Source organism: Mesocricetus auratus, unplaced genomic scaffold (genome assembly GCF_017639785.1).
Source record: "Mesocricetus auratus isolate SY011 unplaced genomic scaffold, BCM_Maur_2.0 Super-Scaffold_100003, whole genome shotgun sequence".
Lineage (NCBI taxonomy): Eukaryota > Metazoa > Chordata > Mammalia > Rodentia > Cricetidae > Mesocricetus > Mesocricetus auratus.
Window position 1 is genome coordinate 11,235,084 of NW_024429188.1, and position 18,018 is coordinate 11,253,101.

The 18,018-nt window shown below is 37.4% G+C and overlaps 1 protein-coding gene across 7 annotated transcripts in view; it reads right to left on the reverse strand.

Annotated features, from left to right (window-relative positions):
* The window catches only part of Mid1 (midline 1), a 342,361-nt gene that overhangs the window by 18,855 nt on the left and 305,488 nt on the right, over nt 1–18,018 (reverse strand). For all 7 annotated transcript variants that reach the window (XM_040744030.1, XM_040744033.1, XM_040744031.1 and 4 more), the window contains exons 5-7: nt 16,711–16,859; nt 10,222–10,349; nt 5,257–5,400 (exon numbers count right to left, since the gene is read on the reverse strand). In XM_040744030.1, the coding sequence (XP_040599964.1) occupies nt 5,257–5,400; nt 10,222–10,349; nt 16,711–16,859 (421 nt within the window). The remainder of the gene's footprint in view (nt 1–5,256; nt 5,401–10,221; nt 10,350–16,710; nt 16,860–18,018) is intronic.

Sequence of the window (18,018 nt, forward strand, 5' to 3'; positions counted from 1 at the left end):
ACTCATAGAAGATTTTGAGTACGTGAAACTGCATTTAATACTGAGTAGAATAATTAAAGATATCATCTATTTCTCCTCAATTTGTCTGTAATTCTGCAACTTGTGTTTTCTCCCCAAGTCTCCCATGGGTGAAAAGACAACATCCCAAGTCTCAATTGGTCATCTCTTATCACTAAACAAAGCTTCCTGAGGTACTCCATTGGGTTACATCACAGTTTATCCTCCATCTTCTCCTCCCAGTCCCTCCTCCCTTCCCTCTGCCCCCACCATTGGTTTAGTATTTTTATGGGGGTCCTGAGAATGCAAATGAGCAGGTCTCAGATTTTTGTTTCTGCTCATAGGACTCTTTTCTTCTGTTGGGCTGTCTTATTCAATTTCAGTGTGGTTTTTCTTCTATCTTATTACATTTTATTTTGTCATGTTTGGTTATTATCTCTTAGAAGCCTGTTCTTTTCTAATGAGAGACAGAAAGGGAGTGAATCCGGATGAGAGGGGAGGTAGCGAGGAACTGGGAGGAGTAGTAGATGGAAGGGAAATTGTAATCAAGATATATTGTATGAGAAAAAAATCTATTTTTAATGAAAGAGGGGGAAAAGAACAAACCATCCCCAAATGCTATGGTGACAGGAGGGTCTCCCTATTCTATATTCTCTTTGATCCTTTCTCACTGTACCTTTTTTTAAAGAAAATGACTACAACAAACCCTGCATTTCTGGAACCTGCTGTAGCCAAATATTAGATTTTGATCCAACCAAAGTAGGGTTGTCTTGAACTCTGCAATCCAAGCCCCAAGAGGCCTATAATTTACTTGAAGACATTGAATAATATTATTAAAATAGTAATAAAACAAAATTAACTTTTCTATCTTAGGATAATCCACTCATACCCTTATGTCTTTGTCAACAGCAGTCAGGCATGACTGCAAAACAGTAACAGCATTCAGCAGATTCAAATGAGAATCCTATCGATTTCACTGTTCTTGCACTGTTCCTGTTTAATTGCACATGTTACAATGAAATGACTACTGTGGTCAAAGAGGGAAAAGATAAAATGCTTAGATAAACTCTACAGTCACTGTACAAACCTAAAGTTGGGTTTAACAATGTGGGAAATGCTCTCAGAAACATCATAGATGACATTTCTGAAATTGGTATATATTGCAATTTGACTTCCAACCAGAAGTTGATTTAATGTATTAACACCCCCAAATACACATACATACACGAAAGGCCAGGGTGTGAAACTGACTATCCTGATTGTTTTGAAGACATCACTATTTTTTCTTTGAATATTAGTGTAGTAAAATTTTATTGGATAGATTTATAGTAAGCAAGCTACCTTCATAAACACTAACCAGGTTTTTACTTCCCTTTGTATTACAAATATTGCCAGGATAAATGCCAAGAAAACAGCATTGACAATTTTCTTTGAGGGCATTTATATGGGGGGTACCTTGGAGTGCATCTCAAATATGTTGCTAGTGTTGGTCTTATTAAAGCCTGTACCACCTAATTTCTAGCACATGGTACTATACTACCATGACATTACACTGTGCCAAGACTAGTGGGCAGGTTTGCTTCACCCACATGATAATCCTTCCTGAAACGTCACTTTTTCCCAGACTTGTCTGGGAGCTCTGCTATACACAGACTGCAACTCAGGTAAAAATGTTAAAACAGCAAATTAACTAGAAGGTAATTGTTCATAAAGAAGCATAATTGAGCCTTTTGACTTTGTACAGTATTTTTCATTGGCAATGAGTCAGAAGCATTTCTCTCCTACTGTAGCATATTAAATGATCTTAATTACATTGGGGATTTGAGAGTCTTGCACAGCAACAGCCACTTTGCTGCGGAACATCATGTAATGAGGACATTGTTTGCAGAGGCTGTCTATTGATTCCTAACACCCTTTGTCTCTTCTAACAGTTTGGGAAGAAGTGAACCATTTTTCCTTCTTCCCTGTAAAATTAACACATTCTTAATAACTTTCATGAATGCTTTCAAAATAACTGTAATATGTAATACATATAACTATTTCACATGATGTCCTCAAGAAACGTGACTTTTACTTATTTTGCAAATAACAAGAAGAGCTTGCTGGCAAGAGGCCCCAATTTGAGATTTTAAAAGAACATATGGAAAGCAGTTTTGGTAAACACTGTAAATTAAATATGTATCTATGTGGTAATAAAAAAGTTAATAAAATGTGTAGTCATAATTCTATCAATAAGATGACAAAAGCAGTATCATTAATTTTTGTATTTGGATGTGTACATTTATGAGAAATGTAATGAGATTAAAGTTCAAAGACATTATCTAATTCCCCCTCACTAAATCCAGTTTAAAGTAACTATGGTTTATTACAACAAGTAAGGGACCCATGACCTACAAACAACAAAAGACTGCTTAGTGGCACAAGGAGCCCCGGGAAGGTTTTGAAAGTGTTTAACAATTTTCAGTAAAGTTTTACCAATAGATCTTGTCAATGAAAGATATTCCATCAAAGAATTGGAGGCATGAACAAACAGCAGTCAAGGAGAGCCTTTCACATGGGGACTGTGCAAGAAGCTATGCTGGAGATAATCCTACTAAATATACACTGAATGATTGTTCTCAGGTAACAAAACTTGTTTCAGAGAAATACAACATTCCTCACATGGACCAAGGACTTCCCTTTTGGTATTAAAGAACTCCAATTTTTTTCTGCTTATACTACTTATCAAATGTTTACTTATATAATGTATAATGTTCACTTATCCACATGTTCTTGCCATCTTTTACATTCCATCTTTAAGCCTGATAAAATCTTTAGCTTAGTTTATCCAATACATGAGCAATATGATACATTAATAACTATGTTATGAATATTCATAATATAATTAGTAATAAAATATAATACAGTAATAAGAGCAATATAACACAAAGTAATTCCTTAAATGAAGACAAAAAGTATTTGCCATTTTTCTGTCTTATGTTCTCCCTTCTATACTATAGAACCTTCTATACTATATAATATAGCAGTGTATTGGTTAACATGTTATGGGTTCTGCATTAGTTAAGTTACATCTTAGATTTATTATGTAATCCTGTTGTTTATCTTGCTTTAAATTGGGCTTCTTATGTTTAGCTTATAGTATATGTGTCCAAAATCAATGAAATGTAAGCTCCTGCAGCTGCTACAATGCATTTTAAACATCACCTGTCACCTCTCTAAAGGGCAATTTGGCAATGTCAATCAAAATTAAAATGCAAACAATCTCCTTTTTATCAATGATATCTCAAGAGATTATGCTAGAAATATAATTTTGCATGCATGAAAGGGAAAATATGCAAGGATATTTATTGGGGCAATATTTGAAGCAATTGGAGACAAGCTAATGTTCATCAGCCGAAGATGGGCCAGATAAATCAGGGCATAGATTTGAAACAGGACACCATACTGTTTCAGGAAGAAATGCAGCAATTATTTGTGCCAAAATAGAATGGTCTAGTATTACATTTACTTTTTAAAATAGTAAATATCCACATATGGTATGAAAATACACAGGACTACAAAAGGACAGCTGAGAGAGAATAGGTTTCTTATAAAAAAAACCGTTAAACTGATATGGATGTACTCAAAACATTTCTATGGAAAAATGACTACTATTGTATTCTACATTGACATGTTCTGTATTTCCACTGCCATCCTGGCTAGTTTTATGTCAACTTGACCCAAGCTAGAGTCATTTCAGAAAAGGGAACTTTATTTGAGAAGAGCTCCCACTAGATAGAACTGTGGGAAAGTCTGCAGGGGAATTTTCTTGATTACTGACTGGTATAGGAGGGCCAAGCTCACTGAGCCACAGTGCCACTTTTGGGCAGGTGGTCCTGGGCAACATAAGAAGTAGGCTAAACAAGCAATGAAGATTTATCCAGTAAGAAGTGTTCATACATGGCTTCTGCATCAGTTGCTGTCTTGATTTCCTGATATGTGATCCTTGGATGGTGAACCATAAGCTGTGAGATGAAATCAATCCTTTTCTCCATAAGTTACTTCTGGTCATGGTGTTTCATCATAACAATAAAAACTAAGAAAACAACTAAAGAAGTTTCAAATCTGTTCCCTTGGAAAGCGATTTCTTCTAGCCCTTTGGCATTTGTTCAATTCAATTTAAATAGCTCTGTTCTAACCATTATGGACAGCTATTGCTGTTTGAGTGGGTCATAATAGTCACAAGGCCAAATATCAAACAGGTATCAGGGACAGAGAGGAGTCCTTTTGTATTTCAGGTAAGCCTAGTTCTTCCTAGGAGGTGCTGTTTACAAAGTTTTAAAGTGTTAGGCCTAAACTACCTCTGAAAGGGACCAGATACTTAACAGTCTTTAACTGTTCATTTTACTAACTTCTATCTTTTTATTTGAAAACTGAAACATTGAGAAAAGTTCACAAAATTAAATGCATGATAAAATGACTAAAGCATGTTAACTACCATCCAGAAATTGCTGTTCATCTTATGAACCATCATATATACATACACATATACAGTGTGTGTGTGTGTGTGTGTGTATGTGTGAGTATGGATGTGTGTACACATTGCTGCATGTGTATGTGAACTTAATGGTCAACACTGGGTGTACTTCTTGACCCTACTCCATTTTGTTTGTTGACCCAGGGTCCCCATTTAACCAGCAACTTGCTGATTAGGTTATACTGGCTAGCCATTGAACTCCTAGGATTTTCTTGTCTTCATCCTTCACCAGTCCTGGGATTACATGCCTGGCTATTTCACATGGGTGCTAGAGATCTAAACTGTGTTTCTTGTGTTTGCAAGACAAATACTTTTACTGACAGCTGTATCCCTCATGTATTTATTCCCAGTTACATTTTCTCCATTTCATTCAAGATATCATCAACATCTGGATTAATGTTTACATTTTAACCTCTAAGAATGTATCTTTAAGCAAAAATATTTTGATCTTTAAGTTATAAACTGATAAATGGATTTTCTTTATACATGTTGTTACCAGCTTCTTTCATCAAACAGAATATTTGTGACTTTCCAGAGGTCGTAAATCTCATTGGTATTTGATCAGCTGTTTTCACTACTGCAATACAAATCAGCATTATTCCTTCATTAAGCATGAAAAAGAAACCAATAAACATTGCAATTTTTCGTTCCTCATCATCTACCGTTGGTGTTTACATCCCTTCACTCAGTTTACCTGAAAACAGTCATCAAACTGAGAAGTAAATAGGCCATGTGATACTCACTAACAACATTGGCTTGTCCAGTGAATATGGTGTACTGGAGTTCATAGGAGACCACACTGAACTCATCATCCGAAGTCCAGTGGACGGTGATGGTGTCATAGGAAGCTGTGCAGAGCTCCTCTCTAATTGTGGGAGGGTTGGGAGCTGTGGGCATCAAGAATACATATCAGTGGGGCAGCAGATACCATTATGATTACATTCTGGAGATATTTAACTGTTAAAGCAAGCCTTCTTATGTAGGTATACCAAGACTGCTATCCTAGAGATGGGGATTTCAGTTCCAAAGTGTTTAGTTGCTTATGAGATTTTTGTTTGTTGTTGTTTGTAAATAGCATGGCTAGAGTTCACCCGCCAGTAAGACTTCATCTCAAATTACTATTAGAATATATTTAGGATACTAAGCAAACAATAGCTTCTTGTATGTATAGAGAAACACAAAGTAACCAAGACAAACTTTCATACTCCCATTCATTTTGGGAGGTGGGGTTGGAAAATTTTACCATAAATGACTAGATGGTAAAAGGTTTATGTATTGTAGAGCATACTGTAGCTCTTGCAAATACTTAACCCTGTTATTGTGTCATGAGAGCTGATGTAGATTATTTGTAAACAAATGAGTATGACCATACTCTAGTAAAAATTTACAGAATAACCACAGGGACAGATTTGGTCTAAAACTCACTTTGCCAGCCTCTCAGCTACATGACATCAGATATTTGAAAAATATTGATATTTGTTATCCCATAGCAAATCAACTAAATAATTGAAATTTTCTACTATTAAATATGTGATGCCTTGCTAAAATTATTGGTGTACTCCTATTTTCTTCTTTTCATTTTTCAATTTGTAGGTGAAATGTTTAATTAAAAATATCACAATTAACAAGCAGTCCTCTTAGAAATATTTTTATTTACTAAGAAAATCATGAATGCTTGCATTTGGCTGCATTTATTTCTACAGAAGCCCTTTGTTTTGTTTGTTTAACATTATCAACATCTGAGAAGTTTAAATCCTATTAAAACAACAATGATTTCTAAATCGTGTACACTGAATTAATTCCAATAAGTAATTTAATAAGCAGAATATATAAGAAAACACAAGGCTACAAGTGTTTTGTGTTGGCAATAATATTATAAATCAGAGGTCAGCAAACTATAGCTTTTTTTTACTATTTTATTTTATGTATGTAGGTTTCTTATATGCATGTGTGCACATGTATCATGTGTGTGCAGTGCTTGTGAAAGCCAGAAGAGGGCATAAGATCCCCTAGGACTGGAGTTACATACAATTTTGAGCCACCATGTGAGTGTTGGGAATCAAGCCTTGATTCTGTGGAAGAGCAGTCAGTTGTTCTTAACCACTGAACCACGACTCACTCAGGTATTGTATATGGCTGTTTTCATACAGCAGAAAAACTAAGTAGTTACAACCATATGGCCTACAAAGCCTAACACATCTGCCATCTGGCCACTTTCAGTCAAAGTTTACTAGTCGATGATTTAGAGAGCTGAACCACAGCTTTTCTTTATACTCTTCTGTATACTGAAGCTGAACTTCAAAGGGAAAAGCATGCTTGAATTCTATGGATTTAGAGCAACTTTTACTTCCGACATTGCATAGGTCTTTCTGTTCTACATTAGTTTCTGATTAGAATTGGTGAACTGTAAAGAAACCCAAAATGGGGAGGAGTATTAATATAGATGGTAAGTTAAAAATTCTGCTTAATTGTCTTCACTTTGCCTCCTGAAAAGACATTTAAGACAAGTCACGAGAAGTTCTGTCTGTTAGTTATTGAAATTCACAAAGACTCTCCATTAAGAGAAAAAGGGCTCAGCTGGGTCTGATGGTAGGCATTTGTAATCTCAATACTTGGAAGGCAGGGAGAATGTGAGGAAGAGGGTATCCAGGATTATATAGTAGATCCCATCTCAAAATTATATCCACAAATGAAAAGCAAGTAAACAGGAAAGGAATAAATGCAAAACATTCATCATAACCCTTCAAGCATTTTTCTGAGAATGTGTGTTTGAACATCTGTCTTCTGAAGAATGCACATGTGAAATTTAGATTTGCGTGGTGTGACTTGGATATGCATGAACTAGTGACACCAATCAGGAGATGCATTCCATGCAGGTCCAGCTGTGTCAGAAAACGTGCTTGTTTTTGTCTGTGTGGTCATTGTGGTCCTGGTATCATCCCAGCATGAATCAGTGAAAAACAACTTAGTCTTTCTTAATTTAAGTGGTTAATTGAATTCTTTTTCCATCAGCTATTATGGAAAGAAAAGAGATTTTGCTGTCTACCTGGCAATATGTGATTAAATAGACAGAAAATGTAAGTTCAAAATAGGCAAGTGGCTATGAGACACATGGTAGTAGCTGCAATCAGGAAGGAAATGTCACCTCTATGGGTTATTAACTTGACATACCACTTAGAGGCAAGTCATAGGAAAAAAAATCTTGTTTACACAGCCAGGCAGGCTAGCCCTGTTTTGATTGTAAACCCAATAGGTTTGTCCTACAAAGTCAATTCCTAATGTTCAGTAAATGAAAATTGCAGCATACTGCCAATTTCAATACACACAAAATCAGTACCAGAGCAGTTATTTTCTTGCCTTCATCACAAACACTACACAAGGAAAGGTGTGCTAATTCACCACAAACACTTCATTTCCTGCTTATAAATATCAGATAAACTATTTGGACTTGGTAGTATCATCAGCCAAGCATTGTATGCTATGACCAAGACTGATGTTACATCTAGAAACAGATTGACTTTGGGGTTAACGGCTCAAAAGGCAAATTCGCAGGTACCCTATATGGCCTTTAGTCTGACATAAAAACAGCCATCGTGATGCACTATGGTATGCTTGTCACAATTCCATCCAGACTACTTTGATGGTTTTCTTTTTAGTCAATGAATTCATGTCCCTACAAGATATCTGTTTTGAATAAACCATGAATTGTTGGGAAATGAAGACACATTCTTGCTGATGAAACAAGTACAGCAAAATGATTTGGTACAGCAGGACCATGTTCTTGGGCAAATATTTAATTTTCTGGTTTCCTCTGACCTTGGGAATGGACCTGTGACCTGGATCTGGTCCAAGAGACTTAAGTGAAAATTTGCTAGGTAGGACTTTGAGCACAAGTTTTTGTTTTATGATATACAAGACCATATTTGGCTGGTCAAGGTTTTTTTTGACATTATTCCCTCTTTTTTCCTGTACTTTTGGATAAAATTTCAGCCTGATACTTGTAGCTAGAGTATTTGTGTTGTAAAAAGACAATAAATGAAGATGTCAGGACAGGAAAAGAGAAAAATGTGGATAGTGATACAGTAGCTATGAGCACCAGGTAGCTGTTTAACTTCTAATTATATACAGCTCAATTTTAAAAAATCACAGCTAACTATGCACATTGCAAGCTTTTAATAACTAATGTGTTGGCTGTCATGGACACAGAACATTTCTATCACCATAGAAAGTTCTACTAGATGGCAGTAGTTTAGACAAATCTCAAAATCAAAAGCCAAAGAAAGGGGGCATTGTATCCATAAGTATTTGAAATCAAGTTTGGTTCCTTAGTGTAAATATTTATGCTTAGTGAATCAAATTCGTTCTTCTGTAGCAGGGGCTATATATTTGAAAGGCAGAATTGTACAAGACAAGGAGATGTTTTGTGGGATATCTCACTCTGCTTGCAAATGCAGAATAAAGGGGAAAAGGTGCAGCTGGGGTTCTCCCAGGGAACAAAATCAAGGGCTGGCTACTCCTTGCTTTCTGTCCACACACTATAAAAATAAATGCTACACAATGTTCCCTCTCTTTGACTCCACCCTCCCCAACCACACTCCCACAAACATGCACATACTGGCTGGGAGTTGAGAAACTGACACCATGCTCACTTAGGGATGTGGTTTCTGGAAGGCTCTATGTCCTAAAGTACAGGGCACATCTGGCTTCACTGTATACATGATGCTTTCCTTAAGTCACAGGTCCTGGTGGCTTTGGATAACACAAATAACTTTGTCTAAATAGTCCTCATTCTTTCTACCAACTATTGAGCATAGTTCCTGCTGTGAAAACTAACAGCAAAGGAAAGATTAAGATTTACTACTAGGAATATAAGTAGCCACAATTTTTCTTTTCTTCCTGTTTCTTTTCCTCATTGTTTTCTAAGCCAGAAAGAAATGAAGGAAGAGAAGGAGTGGGAGGAAGACAGGGAGGGAGGGAGAGAAGGAGGAAGCGTAGAAAAGAGGAAGGGACAGGAAAGCCAAGTGGAAACTATAGGGTTTTTAACACAGCATCTGGAATTGCAATGTAATTTCTGTGATGCTTGTCAGAGTAACATGAAATTCAGTTTTTTTTTACTAGAAAGCGCAGAGGACTGCACAGTTCATACAGATTGAGCCAGATCCTAATTGTCCTCACTCCCTTTCTATCTGACCTTCAGCATTATAACTTAAAATTTACCATTTCTAAAATGGGATTACAATGTTTTTCCAATATTGTGATACTGTGACAAGTAAGATAAGATCACAAACACAAAAAGCTAGAGAGTTACTTAAGTCGCTTTTGTTTTCCCACCATTAATATACTATGAGAGTCAGATGCCTCTTTTACATGATGAAAAATACCCATGAAACCTTCCATGTATCTCTGATGGCCAGCAGCGCTATTACTTTGACCATCTCCATATTAAGAGCGAGGAAAATGGTGGTAAGGACACAATTACCAATCAGGACTTCCTTTATTTTCTTGCCCCAATTTATACTTAGTTTACGTTATTTAAGTTAAAAAAAAAACGCCAAGAGTACATGAATCATTTATAGGACTATTAGGTAGCATTTCAAATTCTGAAGCACACATATGGTTTTTAGAGACTAAGTGATGCAGTGGCAAAGTGCTTGTGTCACTGAACGTACACTATATTTGACAGAACATAAAAGACAGTAAGACAATACCTGTAAGGTAATCCAGACATTCTAGCAGTTTCTTCTCCCGAGAAAAATCTAAGGCAAAAGTGTCAAACGTGTCATTGAGGTTGATTTCGGGAATTAGGACCTGGGAGGATGCAGTTGCCATGGAGACTCTGTAATTTAAACAAAACAGTGTTTTAAGGAATGTCAAGGTGGCTTTTATCATCAATGCGAAGAAAGGAGAAAAATAAAAGGAAAAGAAATATCAGGTCTTTAAAAGTACCATCTACAAATGGCAAAGCCTACTAACACAATGCAAACTTAAAGAAAAAGCCAAGGAATTGGGAGAAATAAGACAGTGCCCTCCCTTCCTTCACACTATCAGAAAAATTCCCCATGGAGGCAAAAAGAATATTCATATTTCATGTTGCTGTGTATTTAACAGCCTGGCCCAGTCAATCCAACCCCAGCAAGAAGCACATAGCTCCAGGCATTTCTTCACACATCTGTCTGGGAAACTGTTTGTTCCTTTCAGACTCGCCCCTGCTCCACTTCAAAGGGGAGTCTCCAAATTTTCAAACTGCATAAAAGGCAAAGTGAAGATTAAAAAAGAATGTTTCCAGATATTGGATTAGTTTAATCAATTACTAGCCTCTCTCTAAAATAAACATTAAAAAGGGGGTTTTGTCTGGCTCTTTTTCATTCTCCTTCTATTCAATTTTTTGCACCATATTCCCAGCAGATGCTATGGAAAATAGTCATAAGTTTTCTCACAAATTTTCCCAGTAGGCACACAATTTCTTCTCCACACTCAGGTTTTCTGGTGAGAGCTCTCACGTATAAACTATAAAGCAAGGTATATGTATCTATTTCCTATGTGCTTTTGAGTTGATTTGGAAAGTTCAGTTAGGAACAGCAGAATATTCTAGTGGATTTGAAAATGCAAGTAATTATCTTAAAACCAAGAAAACCATGGCTTTAAGATTCTACTTCTGAGCATAGAAACCATGCTAGACTAATTTTGACATGTTTCACGTTTTTTGTTTAGTTGCAAAAATGTTAGGCTACTATTTATTTTTGCAAAGAAAAAAATGTTGAAATGACTTAGCTATAAATCGGCACTACAACCGCTCTTATGTCTTTTAGTAACTCTTAAAGCTTTGCATTAAAAAAAAGACCCTATGTTGGCCATAAAAGTCACAGCCAGGGGTCTATTTATATGGTGGAATTAGTACACAGCCACAAAAAGGAATCGAGGATTGATGCATGCTAAAACATGGGTGAACCACACAAACTTTGTATTACAAAAATCTGGACAAAAGGGCATGAATTGTATGGTCCATCTCTACAAAATATTCAGACTAGGTATAGCTATTGAATTGTACTCTTTTGGGTTTTTTTATTTTTTATTTAAATTAGAAACAAGGTTGCTTCACTTGTCAATTCCAGCTCCCTCTCCCTCCCCTTCTCCCACGCTCCCCCACTAACCCCCCCCAAGACCTCAACCCAATTCCCACTGCGTAACTGTACTCTTTAACCAGTTAATTTTACTTTATGTGAATTCTACAACAATAAAAAAGAACACACATGCAAAATGATCCAAATATAGTTTCTCTAGATATATCTCTGTTACAAGTTCAATCTAGGAAACAAAGGAGATTGTTTAATGCGCAATGTTCTCATCAGATTGCTAGTAGGATGAAAGTCTAAGGCAATGTAAACTGGATAAAAGAAATATCCAAGTGTAAAAGTATGGTAGACAATGTAATGTCACTTCTGAATATCTCACGAATTCTCACTGAATACCAGCATTGTATGATTTTATTGACTAAATATGACATTCAAGGCACTCGAATTAACTATTGAGATTTACAACAGCTAATGTATATGGGTAGATACAGGGATGGATGCTAATTAAACTGTACTTTTAACAAATATTCACCAATTATTTATGAAGCCCTTAAAGTGTGCCATATACCAAAGAACCCAAAATGTTTGCATCCATGCAGAAAACTTCAAAGGAATGCTCTAGTACCATTTGTATGCCTCAAAAATATTTCACAATAAAAAAAAAGCCTAAATGAGTTCTGTCTCATAATCCCCACCTGGGGAAACTGGGACAAGCTAGTAAGAAACAAATACCAAGCTTACAATAGCCTTTCTCTTAGGCTCTCTTGCAACCCATATCTTGTGTCAATTGATGAGACTGCTGTGAATACAAATCATCAGGCTTTATTATTTCTCTTCCTGGAGGCAGAAGCCCCTTTCTTCAGGAACATCTAAAGCAGATTGTGTCTCCAAGTTTGTCCTGTTTCAGGGGTCAACATACGATAAAATAAAATGTGTTTTTGTCAAATGACATGGTAAATGCTCCCACCATTTTGACAGTGGGAACTTTGAGTGCGAAGCAGAAGGAAGATAGTGCCTAGCCTGGGAGGCAAAGACTGACAGAAGAAATCTTCAGAGATTACTGCAGCTTTTAACACTTACAGGTTTCCTTTCCTTGGTGGAAGGAAAGATGCTTATCTTTGGCTACAATTTCAAGTCCTCAACTGGAGTGACAGGTAAAGGGAAATCTGCCAAACTCAACATTTTAGGGCATGTTTTTCCCCAAATCCTTGCTGCCCATCTTCTGGTGTTTTATGCTACCAACATCCACTGGGGTTGCTAGAACAAGGCTTCTTCTTACTTCCTTGCTTTGTAGTTACCTCTCTCTCTCTCTCTCTCTCTCTCTCTCTCTCTCTCTCTCTCTCTCTCTCTCTCTCTCTCTCTCTCTCTCTCTGTGTGTGTGTGTGTGTGTGTGTGTGTATAGAGGAACTGTCCATTAGTCATTCCTCATACATATCCTACTTATGTCTTTCTTCTTTGGTATCTGTAATCTGAAAAAATTGAGTTGTTAGTCACACAGGGACAGTATTACAGAAGGTGGCTATGTCCAGAGAGGCACTGTTCACTGGTCTTTGCCAAACACCACACACAGTAAAAAAATAAAAATAAAAGTAAGGTACCACAGAAACAAAATGTATTCAACTGTTGTCAGCTCAAGATTTCCCCAAAATATTTGGCCCTGGCAATGTAGTGTTGTTTTAACATCTATTAACTTATCAACACCCTCCACATAGCATTTCAAAACCCACACGAGGGATATGCTCTGACTCTTAGAACCAAGTAACGCTTCTCCATAGTTGCCAACTGAAATTCTTGTCCTTCTGTTTTTCAAAAAGCCTGGCAAATCCTTAAACTCTCTGTGATGGTAAGGAATAAATGGATAACCTTCCAGTAGAGAAACTTCTAGATGATCTGAAAATACATTCTGTTCTGAAGGAATTTTCTTAGCAACCTTTTGATAAAAAAAATTTGCTGCTAAAAGTGATTTTAGACTCCTTAGAAAGAGAGCATGAATTTTCTTATGCCTGGATTTAGTGCATCCTTCTACTCATTTAACATACTCCTCAAAATGTCACTATGTAGTCATACCAATGGCAGCTGGAAAATGGTATGGAGCTATGCAGGGAACAGGAAAGAAGGGAATTTGTTGCCTGTTAACCTTCAGGGCAAAAACTGGGCTGTATTTACTTTATGCTTATAATAACTCTATTTTGTAGGAATAACAACAAATAACTACATTGTGTGTAGATTAAGTAATTCTTCTATGTCAGTTTTCAGTACACTGAGGCTACCATTGTGAAAATAAGATGGCTAGATTCCTGCATATTTGAAGTATATAAGCAAAACTGGACTCAGAAATATTAATAAGAAGTCCTGATTTTATCCATAGTAACTAGACAATTAGGATAGAGCCAAACAGCTGATTCCAAAAGAGATGCATCTCCCACAATGTAAGGCTTGGAACTCTCGATGCACATGTGGATTTATTTAAATGCCTCTTAGTTGAATAAAAAGTTTACACAATTGTGATTCAGTTTGTAGGACACAGCAGGTTGTTTTGTGAATCGTTTTATTGATACATTCTCACCTTAGGAATGCCTGCAGGATTGAAAGTATGTTCTGGGTTGTACGCTTTGAATAAAAGTGATGTAAAATATTTAGATGTCAAAACCCAAGGCTGATGGACAAGAATATAGACCCCAGAAGTCATACTTTATGAATTGTAAGTGCAAGGATGCAAAATAGAAGCAAGTAGCCAGTACAATGGAAAAGGCAAACAAGAGAGGTCAGTTGAAACTCTGAAGGATTAAAACATCCATTCAGGTAGCACTCACAGTGTCTGTGAGGGTATTCTGAGGAGTTTTCAGTGTTGTTATCGCTATATGGATAGCTACCACGGGCACATTTCCCAAGCAGAAAATTGCTCCCGCATGGTGGTCTCAGAAATAAAACTGACATAGGTAAGGATTTCTTCAGAACATCTAAGTGACTGATGTAAAAATCACTCATCCCTATGGGTATAAACACCTGTAACAATTCTGGTGTCTTTAAAGAGAATCACTAGGCTGAGCTAAATACAGTCCATCAATACTGCATATATGACATCTCTGAGCAAAGTGGCAGTGCTGGGATTTGCATCTTGGTGTTGCAACATCTTGTCTCAGCCCAGTCCCCTTTTAATTATCCCACATCATAGAAAGAGAAGGAATGATGTTTTAACCAAGAGGCTGGCACGTAAGAGATGAGACAGTAGAAAACAGAGGGACAAAGGTCTGCCAGTGAAAATTTCCAGGTGTTCTGTATTCCTACTTGACAAGAGCATGTTCTTTATGGAAATAGACACAAGGCACCCTTCCTTTCCTGATGATATGCTCATGGTACAAGAGGAGATAACGGGACAAGATCTGCTCACCAGATCGAAGGGGGACCAGTGTACACATGTATGCTCACACAGGTGCTGTCTTTTAAATACAAGTCTCTTCCTGCTCTAACTGTTAACTGGCCACTTTCTCTGCCAGTTAGATGCAAATTTATTCAGGCCTCATTCAGTTGAATTTGTAAGGATTGCTGTGGAATGCCATACACAGTTGCTGTTTCATCTGCATATGCCCTGATTCATAAACAGAGAAATGAACCATCAGACCCTGGTAGGGATCTCTGACCTGCGTGTAAAACATCTCTAGTGTGTTGGGTGCAACTGAAAGCAGTGGTGTTTAAGTGTTTGGGTTTTTTTAGTGAAAATGAAGAATAAGAAATTGGTTTAGATGAGAAGTACAAAGAATTAACCACTTGAAATCTAGGAGGCCACAAGGAAAGAAACCCGACTTTCTTGCAAGAGGGAGGAGAGTGTCTTAAGGGCAGCCGTTATTCATGTCTTTTATGGGAGATAAGTAGCTAATTAACTGCAAAAGGAATTTTTCTCAAATATAAGAAAACAGAGAAGCTGGCTGACCAGTAGGAGACCAGGGTTATGAAAATACTGTATACTTTTAGAGAATGGTGAAATGGTGTCCAACCCAAGCAAGCACCTGTAAGTATTGGTTTTCTTTCTCCTTCTTTGAAGAAATTTAAGTCTTGAGATGGTGAGCATGTTTCCCGGCTACAGCCATGGGTTGGCAAGGGAATGCCTGTGGATTATTTTGTGAATGGATTCCTTGGCACAGAGCCACACCCACTTGTTCCTTATGGTTAATGTGGAGCTATCCAAGCAGCAGTGAGTGGCTGTGATAGATCCCTTACAATGTGCAAAGATGAAAATAGTTTACTTACTCGAACAGCGTGGCAGTCTCTGCTCTAGGATAGAGACTAGGATGAATGAGCTCTCTGGGGTTTTTTAATAATACATTTCTGATGCTGTTTTGTATAAAGGGCAGTTAAAATCAGAATAAATGAAAAGTCAAGGCTTTTGGTGTTGTGTAGAGATGTCATCTATCCAGGCCAGCCTAGTCATTCTTTTTGGATCCACTTGATTTATTACATTGGTCTATGTTCAGGGAAATGAGTAATTTCTATACAAAATAAATTAATATACCAAGAGAAGACTTATGTTCGCTCATCTTACTACTGAGCTGACTATGCAGTAACTCATTTCTACTTTTCCTCCCCAGGACTAGAGAGTATTTTAAAAGTAGGCAGAACAAGGTTGACTGTTTGACCTTTCTCTCCCACGTGAATCAGGTGATGTCAAACTTCTAGGTCAAGCAAAAGACAAGACAAACAGAGAACAACACCTGCGGAGTTGTTTTCTTTAGACAAATGGACCATGCAATGGAAGATAAGTTTCCCTTTTATTTTTTTTGCCTGAACATCCATTCTTTGTTATCAATGCTATGATAAGATCACGTTTGAGAATCACAACAAATGCTGTTTCTGTACCCATTCTCCGCACACAAAAATGTTTGGTTTTATTCTAACTGGTGAACTACTGATATGAAGACCTTGAACTCTAGGCTGTTATAGAAAGAGTTTTGTTATGTCAAAGGGAAGCACCCTTAGCTGGAGCAAAACAACAACAGCTTCTATTTTCTCTGATATTCAACCTTGAAAATGAGGGGGAAAAAAGTCAGGTGAGAGCAAGGCCAACCAGTCACACCCACATACAAGCGATCAGTAGCCTGAAATCATCCTAGTTGTCCCTGCACTCACCTCTCAGTGATATTCTTTGCTGTCTGGAGAAAACGGGCATGGTCATTCTCCTTCAGAGAGTGTTCGGCTTGGGAGATGAGTGATGCCGATCTTTCAATGCACTGTTTACAGTTCGCAATCTGCTGAGCTAGTTTGCGGAGCCTCATCACCTAGAACAAAAGAAGCGTGGCAGGCATGGTTACACTCCAGACTCACTTATGAGATGGTGCAGGGCTGAACACTTCTGAGGTGTGAGTTCTGTTATGTCTAAGCAGTGAAAGGCAGAAACCAGGAAGACTCGATTATGGAACTTAAACTTTATCTCCTTGGAGAGGCATTGGTAATTTGTTTCATGAGGAAACCCTGAATTGCTAATTACTTCCCTGTTGATGGGAAAAAAAGGTGTTGTCCACTGGCAAGTGACAAAGGGTCACTGAACCTCTTCCCTCTACTATTCTACATAATTACTTCAGGACCTTAGGGAACCCTGGAACTTTCTCCATCTTGGGTTTTTAGCTGCGTCATTAAAAAACAAAAGCATTTCTGTAGGTGTAAATTTGAGGCTTAAGTAACAATCATTTTCTTAAAAGTTCTTTGTAATCCATGTAATAAAGTTGTGATATAAAGGCATTTAAGTAGCTTCTATTTTCCATACTGTCTAAAATGTGCATATTACATTAACAGAACGGGAGCATTTTTCCCATTGATTAATATTTTTCCTATTGAAGTAACGAGAGAAAGCCAAAAAAAGCACAGCTGGGCCATTTCCTCTCTCTGTAAACGTCATTTCCAGGCACTTTGTGCTCACTTGATAAGTAATAACTATTTTGATAAGCATTTCCCATTTGGATAAAACACATACATACTTGTTTCACAAGCTCCATTCCAGTTCCTGATTTCTGTCTTGCTTGAAAACAACTCTCAAATGTAATTGACCATAACCTCTCAGGCAGGCCAAGATAAGTCTGAGGTAACCCATTTGACCATGGCTTTGGTGTTTGAAATGTGCTGTGAGCTGGAGCCCTCCGGCCAGAAGACAAGTTAAATTTAGACTAGTAATTGGAGTCACCTCATGCCTACTGCCCCCATCCACACAAGAGACAGGTTTTGGCTGGCTTTTTGATAATTCTGGAGTGGAAAATAACCTTGGGTGAAAGGGTAGGGAGGATGCCTGGTTAATCTGTCTTACAGACAAGGAAGGCACAGGCTCCCTCCAGAATTCCTGCTAACTCTAAGAAATTTCTGCTTTCTCCAAGCCATCATTATCATCCCAGGACAACTCTACTCTTGAAGCAAAGGAAGGAAGGAGATGTCAGATCTGTTGGCCTC